General features: G+C 32.7%; 1 protein-coding gene across 1 annotated transcript; it reads left to right on the forward strand.

The window, feature by feature from the left end:
- Positions 1–6,342: 6,342 nt before the first annotated feature.
- LOC131067877 (replication protein A 70 kDa DNA-binding subunit A-like) lies at positions 6,343–10,136 on the forward strand. The gene is made up of 2 exons (XM_059222125.1): positions 6,343–6,576; positions 8,757–10,136. Exons 1-2 carry the CDS (start codon positions 6,343–6,345, stop codon positions 10,134–10,136), a joined length of 1,614 nt encoding a protein of 537 aa, XP_059078108.1.
- The last annotated feature ends 512 nt before the right edge of the window (positions 10,137–10,648 follow it).

The following is a 10,648-nucleotide window of genomic DNA, read 5'->3' on the forward strand; positions in this document are numbered from 1 at the left end:
AATTTGCAAGGTAGATTTTTGCATTATTTGTTTTCTTTTTCCTTTTGTAATGCATTTTACTTATTTTTTCCTTTTGTGTGCTTGCAGGATTGTCAGTTTGTTTATGTTCTTTAACTGTTTGTGGGCGTGGCTACTTGCACTTTGGAAGCCATTTTCAAGGCTGGTTTGTGACTTTCACGGTGTGCATGCTTTGAATTTGCAACATAAGTTCCGCCGCTTGCATTGTTTTATTGTTGTAAGCCTTATTTCGCTCTACAATTTTTTCGCATGGGTTTGTCTATAGTTGTGCAGTTAGGTTTTGTTCTGGTTGTGTCTATTTTATTTGGCTCCTTTATGAGCTTTATGCCTTGAATGCTTTGATGTACTTGTGGGGTTGTTTGTTTGTTTATGTTATTTAACTGTTTGTGGCCGTGACTATTAAAATTTCAAGGTAAGTTCTCATTTTATTTAGATTCTTTATGCGCCCTTGGAACCCTAAAATATAATTGGTTTTGTTGTTGTTGGCAATGTTTCGGTCTACAAATATTCGCATAAGGTTGCATATAGGCGTCGGCCATGAATGGTTTGAATTCTTAAGGTAAGCATTGATTTTATTAAAAAAAAATTGGGTTTTGTAATGCTTTTTTATTATAGTCTGCCTGTTTCCTCCTTGGCTCTACTTGCAGGGGTGTTACTTTGTCTATGTTATTTAACTATTTGTGGGCATGACTACTTCCAGTTTGCTAAGCAATTTCACATTGCTTTGGATATAGTTGTTGACTTAGGTTTTGTTGTCACTCTGAGTGAATGATTTGAATTTGCAAGGTAAGTTCTAGTTTTGGTTAGATTCTTTTTTGTTTTGTAATGCATTTTTTAATACTCTGGTTATTTCTCGGTTTGGTGTAGTTGCAAGGTTGCTACTTTGTGCCTTTTGTTGTAGGTTAAAAGGGTTTTAGTTTGGTTTTTCTATTTGTAGATATTTATTCATTTAAGTTTATTACTTTGTTTTAATCTTTTCGTGCCCGGTTATGTGCACCAATGCGGACTGTTTTATTGGGCTTGTTTCTAAGGTTGTTGGCGTTAATGGTTTTACAATGCCAGGTACTTGTTTATTTTGTTTTTAAAGTTTTCAAAATTTGTAATACATTATTTGATACTGTCCTTATTTTTGGGTATGTTGTGCTTGCAGGATTGTTACTTTGGTTATTTTATTTAAGTGTTTGTGGATGTGATTACTTTCAGTCTGCATCGTCTCTGTTCACTTTGACAGGTATTTAAGTTTTGACCATTCTGTTACTAGTGAAATTCTGGCTTATGTTAGAAGTGTTTTAGTTTGCTGGTTAGATCCCTAAAATCTAATTTCTTTTGTTGTTGTCAAGAATATTTTCCTGTGGTCATCTCCATGCATGTGCTCTGTTTCTCAAACAATGTTGTCTTTAATGATTTTGTTCCCAAGGCTGTGCATGATTGTCGACATTCTTTATGTGTGCAAAGATTAAGAAATTGTTAGAGTACCAATATATGTATATATGTGTGTGTGTGTGTGTGTGTGTGTGCATATACACATGTACATATATATACATGTGTATATAGGGTTTTATTAAATCTCTGTTTTAATAGCTCCATTGTAAAGTGTGTAAGATTTGTCAATACAAGACTACACTGTAGTCTGAATGTAGTCACGTCCACAAGCAGTTAAAAAATATAAACAAATTGTATATATATATATATATATATATATATATATATATATATATATATATATATATATATATATATATATATATATATATATATATATATATATATATATATATATATACATACACATATTTACATATATATAGATACATGTATGTGTAGGCATCTATACATGTATATCAATACACACATGTACGCATATATATATATATGCATGTATGTACATATAGACATGTATGTATGTATATGTACATAGAGTACTCTATGTTGTAGTCTAAAAGTAGTCACGTCCACAAATAGTTAAATAACATAAACAAAGTAGCAAGCCCGCAAGCATAAAGGAATAAACAAATAGTCTGAAATTCTGGCTTATGTTAGAAGTGTTTTAGTTTGCTGGTTAGATCCCTAAAATCTAATTTCTTTTTCTATTGTCAAGAATATTTTCCTGTGGTCATCTCCATGCATGTGCTCTATTTCTCAAATAACATTGTCTTTAATGATTTTGTTCCCAAGGCTGTGCATGATTGTCGACATTCGTTATGTGTGCAAAGATTAAGAAATTGTTAGAGTACCTATATATATATGTGTGTGTGTGTGTGTGTGTGTGTGTGTAGGGTTTTATTAAATCTCTATTTTAATAGCTCCATTATAAAGTGTGTAAGATTTGTCGATACAAGACTACACTGTAGTCTGAATGTAGTCACGTCCACAAATAGTTAAAAAACATTAACAAACTGTATATATATATATATATATATATATATATATATATATATATATATATATATATATATATATATATATATATATATATATATTAGAACACATTGAAGTATTGATATATGTATATGTGCATACACATATGCACATATATATACATACATGTATGTGTAGGCATCTATACATGTATATCAATACACGCATGTACGCATATATATATGCATGTATGTACATATAGACATGTGCGTATGTATATGTACATAGAGTATGTTGTGTTCTGAAAGTAGTCACGTCCACAAATAGTTAAATAACATAAACAAAGTAGCAAGCCTACAAGAATAAAGGAATTTTTATAGTGTGAATACTTCTATATAAATCTATATATATATACACATGTATGTATGTCTATACAAATGCAATTATATATATACATGTTCATATATATACACATGATGTACACACACACACACACACACACACACACACACACACACAGATATATATATATATATATATATCAATTTATCTTACTAAATAAAAGTCTTCATATGCACAGAGTAGTAAATACTCATAGCTAAAAGAAAACCTAAGTCGACAACTAAATAAAAAATTTACAGAGCAAAATACTTACAACAAGACAACCTTGCAAGTAGATGAAAGGAGAAAATAAGCACACCATCCTTATTTAAATAAAATGGAACCTTACCTTGCAACTTCAAACCATTAACGATGTCAAGCTCACAACGAAGCCCAGTAAAATAGTGACAACGAGAACCAAACGTAACCAGCAAAATAGTCACAATGAGAACAAAACCCAACAATCTATGCGTGTTAGGTCCTAGAGACAATTGAGAGGGGGGGGGGGGTGAATCAGTTGTCTAATAAATTCAAACCAAAAACTAATTAACCAACTTAATGTTTAATACCGGTAAACCAGTTAAGTATGCCAGTAGACAATGTTAACAGTAAACTGCTATACTGGTAAGGATTAATGCATGAAACATAAACATAAAGTCATCCACAACACATGACACCAATATTTGTACGTGCAAACCCTGTAAGGGGAAAAACCATGGTGGGAAACCTTACCCACAATCAGATGATACTATTGCAGATAGTAAGTGTACAAAAAGGGGTCTGCACATGCAGAAAGGCCAACAGCCTAGAGCTCACTGCTCAATCACAAATGGGAGTCACACTGACTGCAGTTGGATGGTTAAATCCAATAAGAATGTACTGCACAAAATAGCATCTTCATATGCTGGATTCAGTACCGATGTAATGCTGATATGCTTCTACAAAAACCTAACTTCACCTTCAAATGATGTCTTCGTGTATACCTCTGCTTGATCTCGCATATACCTTCACACAATTTTTTTTTCGCATTCCACACTTGATCTTACAAATAAGATCTTACATTTATACCATACCCTAAGACCAATTTTAGTAGGTCGGCTCTACAAGATATTACAATAAAAACATTTTACAAATAATATAATATCCGATGCAATAACCGATTGAACATGTTAGCTTAATGCATTTACAACAATAATAAATCATCTCCATAGCATGCCATGCTGATCTGGAAAAGATAAACCTATCGGTGTAACCCTAGATAACCTGGACCTATTTGCTGATAAAAGCAAATATGCAAATATGAATATACCAATGATTATTTCTTCAAAATAAAGTGGCCACATGATGTCTTCGATATTACCAAGTGTCTTCCATATCATTCCACATATCGGTGAACAATATATCCTGTCAGTGAACCATATACCTGCAACTGTTGCACAATTTACTGCTTGTCGGTTAATGTTGCTGGATCTCCAAAGTAAGTGTATTTAGTAGGTGTTGACATCAATGACAAAACCATACCAAAATACCAACAATGCGAACATTTAAAGAGTGAAAATTGCAGAGCGAAATATTGGCAACAACAACAAAACAAATTCTATTTTAAGGTTGCAAACACCCATAAAGAATTTCAACATTCATGCGCAGCCTCAAGGACAAAATAATTAAAGACATCATTAAAGACAGCATCCCTTAGGAAATAGAGCATAAAACAGTCACAACGAGAACAAAAGCTAATAACCTTATGTGGAAATTTCTAGAGCAAAAAATGCAGAGAAAAATATTGTTGACAACAACAAAACAAATTAGATTTTAAGGTTGCAACCAGCCATAGAGAACATCGACTTTCATGCACAGCCTTGAGATGAAATCATTAAAGATAGCATCGCTTTGCCAACAGAGCCCACGCACGAAGATGATCACAAGACAATGTTAGCTGACAAAATATTTGGTCAAGGTAACACAAATCAGATAACTAACTTTCTGATTTTCTGCACATGAAGGCTTTTAATCTCCAAGATAAATAACCACTAAGAAATGTTCCATATTTAGAACATTAATATATTGTAATTGATGTCTATAATTCTGATTTTGTGACAACTATAGTATTGAAGACTCATGTTGCACATTGAAAGCTTTCATGCCCATACTTAAATATGTATCCATGTATACATATAGATATATATGTATATCGAGGACAAAATCATTAAAGCCATCATTAAAGACAACATCCCTTGGGAAACAGAGCATAAAATAGTCACAATGAGAACAAAAGCTAATAACCTTATGTGGAAATTTGCAGAGCAAAATATTGTTGACAACAACAAAACAAATTAGATTTTAAGGTTGCAACCAGCCATAGAGAATGTCGACTTTCATGCACAGCCTTGAGATGAAATCATTAAAGATAGCATTGCTTTGCCAACAGAGCCCATGCACGGAGATGACCGCAAAACAATGTTGGTTGACAAAATATTTGGTCAGGGTAACACAAATCAGATAATTGACTTTGTGCAAATGAAGGCTTTTAATCTCCAAGATAAATAACCACTAAGAAATGTTCCATATTTAGAACATTACTATATTGTAATTGATGTCTATAATTCTGATTTTGTGACAACTGTAAAATTGAATACTTACATTGTACACTGAAAGCATTCATGCCCATACTTAAATATGTATCCATGTATACATATAGATATATATGTATATCAAGGAAAAAATCATTAAAGTCATCATTAAAGACAGCATCCCTTGGGAAACAAAGCATAAAACAGTCACAATGAGAACAAAAGCTAATAACCTTATGTGGAAATTTGCAGAGCAAAAAATGCAGAGAAAAATATTGTTGACAACAACAAAACAAATTAGATTTTAAGGTTGCAACCAACCATAGAGAACGTCGACTTTCATGCACAGCCTTGAGATGAAATCATTAAAGATAGCATTGCTTTGCTAACAGAGCCCACGCATGGAGATGACCGCAAAACAACGTTGGTTGACAAAATATTTGGTCAAGGTAACACAAATCAGATAACTGACTATGTGCACATGAAGGATTTTAATCTCCAAGATAAATAACCACTAAGAAATGTTCCATATTTAGAACATTAATATATGGTAATTGATGTCTATAATTCTGATTTTGTGACAACTATAAAATTGAATACTTACGTTGCACATTGAAAGCATTCATGCCCATACTTAAATATGTATCCATGTATACATATAGATATATATGTATATATATCAGATGTATATGTATACATCTATGTACACTAATATACACATGTATACCTGTATATATACACATATTGTAAAATAAATGCAACTAAGCTCTTCTCTTCCAGAGTGAAAGCTTTGTAAGTTGACTCATTAGACAATTTACAAAACTTAATGTGTTGCCCTAATTATTACAAGTTTTTAGAGTTAGTTAATAGTAAATTCATTATGATTCACAAAAAAAAATGTGATCTACTTAAAGATTTTATGTATTATTCTTGTATGTTCACTTTTTCTAGTAATGTGTTTCCACTCTGTCATTCAAACAGAAAATAGCCATAGTAACACTATCAAATTTCGACAATGGAAACAAGTTTGAAAGCAACAGAGGACATCAACACTGTAATTGAAAGCATGTTGCAAGAAAGAAACAAGTTAAAGAGTAACCTCGCAAAGATCATTGCCCACTACCAACATAAATCGCCAAAGCAAACAACAGTCAATCTCTCTACATCTTCTGCTGCTATAACAACCATACATAGTATTGAAGTAGCACCTTCGCCAATACCAAGTACTGAACAATTAGCTGATCCAACGGTTATTTTCACATTGGGAGACAATGTATTTAATTGGAGTGATAACGTGCTTGGATGGGTTTCTTGGGTTGATCCTATGTTGTTGTAATTATTCAATCTTTGAAAAGTTACATTCATATTTTGGTTAACATTCGAAACAAATAGAGGCATCCCATATTTTCAAAGATCTTTGATCAGATAAACTCATATTTTGTTAATATGCTCTCAAATATATAAATCATTATGTCATATTTAATGTTTTTTGAGCTTATCAACATATGACCAATTATTGCTTTCAATGCATGTTTCAATCACATTATGATCAATTCATTAGCATTTGAAACAAAAAATAAACTATAACAATGTTACTCTATGCTCAGTTAATTTTACTCTGGTTGTGCTTATATACCTTTGATAAGCTTACATCATGTTGAATTTTACTCTGGTTGTGCTTATATACCTTTGATAAGCTTACATCATGTTGTGATTGTATTCTGATAGAAGAACTACAATTCATCATGCTTATAATTTACTTTTAATTCTCAAAAGGTATATATGCACAATGGCATCTTCAGCAGCTACCTCTGAACCAATAGAGTACTCCACTATTGATAATTTGGTAAGCTAAATTATCAAAACTTTTCAATATAGAAAGTTTTTATGCTATTTTTTTGGATAGAACATCGCTCTTTTCCATACCATCCTTTTCATTACCACATGCATTCCTTTTTCATAGCATAGTACAATAGTAGATGCATACTCTATACATAACATAGCTTGATTATATAGTTTACTAACACAATCTTTACATTAACAAGTAAGGAAATATATGAGCTAGTTGCCATTAAAATTAAATCCTCTATATTCATATTATTTTTTGTAGGCAAAAAACCAAGAGTATGTCCCTACCCCTTTTGCAATTCAATCTATCAATGCTGGGATGACCTTCCTTCAGCATTGCTACAAGTTTTTGTTGGCATATGGACACTCCAATGAGACATTGTGTGTGATTGAAGGTTTTGTCATTGATGGCAACCTTGCAATCCTATGGCACCGGCAAGACATCATACCGGCAAAGCATTACACAAGCATCAACAAGATCACTCTACACCGGCACCGGCATCAGCACAGAAGAAAAGATGTATACCGGCATAAAGGCCGACAGGATTTTTGATATGTAATATTTTGTTTATTATTGTAAGCCAACTTGGCAAATTGTAAAATGACTCTTGTATATAAAGGAGATCATTGTAGACATTTAGAGAGGTAAGGTAGCGAGCATAAAAAAAAATTATTAGGCAAACCTAATGTGCAAATTATAGGTCAAGGGTATATGTGAAGAACAGAGTTAGAACCAGTACTGAATCTGGCATTGGAGATGCTATTGTAAAGTAGTACAGATCTTTGGATTAGTATAATCCTCATTGTAAGTCAGTGTGACTTCTCATTGAGTAGTGAGCTCTAGGCAGTTGGCCTTCCTGCATGTGCAGGCCCCTACTATAAGTAATATTCTCTTATTGGCCAGTGAGTGAATATTGTGGGTCACAAATCCCACCGAGGTTTTTCCCACACCGGGTTTCCTTGTTAAGCATCTTGTGTTATGGTGTTCTTTTCATGTGGATGTTTATGATTCTGTTTATTGTATTAATTCTTGCATACCAATATACTACTATTTTATGTTCTACATGTTTTAACTTAAGAAATTATTATCACCGGTTAGTTACTATTTCACCCCCCCCCTCTCAGTATCTGTGGGAATCCTAATAGTTTTGTCATTTTAGAATATCTAGAACAGCACACATGATACTGACAGACATAAATTAGTGTTATCTAATGGCACATACATGTAGTCGGCAATCTTGCCTTCTAAATATGCTACTATGATAGATTCAGATATTCTAAAAATAGGCACAATAGTCCAGTTATTGAGTTATACATGTCGATACATATGGAACGCAAGGTAGGAAATCAACTATGATTATTAAATACAATATGTTTACATCTTTTTTTAAATTCATTTATATATAATTAATAGTAATTTAAGAAGAAGTCTTTTGTTTTCATAGGACTATTGTAATACTTAGTCTGGAAGTGAAACAAACTGATTGCCCATTCTTTGGTAAACCAGAATATCTATTCAAAGAACAACAACCAGAAATTATGTCTGAGGACAGACCATCAACATCTAAATGATCTCTTTAGTTTGCAACTGAATTGCCATCCCCACAAACAACAACTTCTGAAAATATAAACCCTATCAAAACTTTGAATCCATACCAAAATAAATGGACTATCAAAGGGAGAGTTACTCATAAACAGCCTATTAAGGCATATAGCACAGCAACCAAAAATGGCCATGTGTTTAGCTTTGATATTGTTGATTGTGACGATTCTGAAATTAGAATTACATGTTTTGATGAGATAGCTAAGTTACACTCTAACCATGTGGACATAGGTTCACATTATATTATTTCAAAAGGATCTGTTAAGGAGGCAAATGCAAGGTACAACAAAATAAACAGCCATTTAGAAATCACCTTGTCTGATACATCCATACTAAAATGTTGCACCAATGAAGAACAACCAGATCAACAAAGTCCTCCTTTCACGCCCATTAGTGAATTGTTTCATCTAACAAATAACACGCTGGTTGACATAATTGGTCTTGTTCTATATGTTGGAGATATCATTCCTATACACAGGAAAGATGGCAGTCAAACACAAAAATGTGTGGTGAAAATTAATGATCTATCTAGTTCAACAATTGACATCAACTTATGGGGTCCAATGGTAGAACAAAAGGGCCTAGAAGTGAAAAATATGTTGACCAATGATAGTGTGGTTATCCTTGCTTTGCGTAATGCTCGTGTTGGCTATTTCAATGGGAAGCTTATAAACATAACAGCTGCAACAACATTACATATTAACCCAAGTTTTCCAGAAACAGAGCTTCTAAAATTAAAAGGAAAGGACCCTTTGCTTGTTGTACCCTTTGTTGCAGAACCTATCCACATAGATGGAAAATATACTAGAATGATAATTTCTTCAATCTGTGAGTGGATGAGCGTCAAACCAGAAACAATTCAGACAACATTGCTAGCTATTCTGCACTTTGTGAAGGTCAATGATCAAAATTTCTATTACGCAGCTTGCCCACTAATAGTCAATGGAAGGCCTTGCAAGAAAAAATGTACACAGCACGCTGATGATTCTTGGTTCTGCTCTAGATCTCAAATGACTATGCAAGACTATAATTATAGTTACCTCTTGCCTCTAAAGTTGCAAGATGCCACAGGTACTCTATGGGCCACTGCATTTGATGAGGGTGGCATTCACTTGCTACACAAAACTGCAAAACAGCTCTATGCACTACAAAACGATGCAACAACAATAGAGACACCTTCCTCAGTGATCAAGAGACTACTATCACGTTACTATTCATTCACAGTGTTGGTTTCTACTAAGACATATAATTCAGAATCAAAGATGAAAATGATAGTCAATAAAGTTGCTCAAGTTGACTTCAAAGTTGAATGCCATGCACTACTTGCAGAAACTGGCTGCCTAAGTACAGAGAGTTAGAATTATAACGCATCTTTTCTAATTATTAAACTTTGCAGTTTACAATACAATTATACTATTAGCTAATTTTCATATTTAATACTTTTACATATACAAAGAATTACGTTTTACAAAGACAAGGGTGCTTCTATAAATATCTATCTGGACATTTCTTACATCTACCAATTATCTATTTGGAAGTTTTTCGTCTTGACATAAGTTATTTTCAGTCATAGTCATCACTTTTAAATGTGTTGACACTATGTTGTTTGCAAATAAAATATACATATATGCACGTATATTGTTCTTTTTCTGGTCTTATACCTATCTGTATAACAATACAGTACATAACTATATATAAGTATTCATAGTTATAGTATTTTCGATATATACGTGTAGTTATATATGTGCATATGTTCATATACAAAACTTTGAATTTTTAAATTATATGTATATGTACATGTGTATATGTGTACATACATCTGTATGTATTAGAATTTATTATAGTTGTGCATACCTATATTACAATCATG

The sequence above is a fragment of the Cryptomeria japonica genome, chromosome 6 (genome assembly GCF_030272615.1).
Source record: "Cryptomeria japonica chromosome 6, Sugi_1.0, whole genome shotgun sequence".
Classification (NCBI taxonomy): Eukaryota; Viridiplantae; Streptophyta; class Pinopsida; order Cupressales; family Cupressaceae; genus Cryptomeria; species Cryptomeria japonica.

Bases quoted from the DNA above. Each gene is read 5' to 3' on its own strand.
- LOC131067877 (XM_059222125.1), top strand. From the start codon at position 6,343: ATGGAAACAAGTTTGAAAGCAACAGAGGACATCAACACTGTAATTGAA. The intron at 6,577-8,756 runs GTTATTTTCACA...TGATCTCTTTAG, and splicing joins AACAATTAGCTGATCCAACG to TTTGCAACTGAATTGCCATC.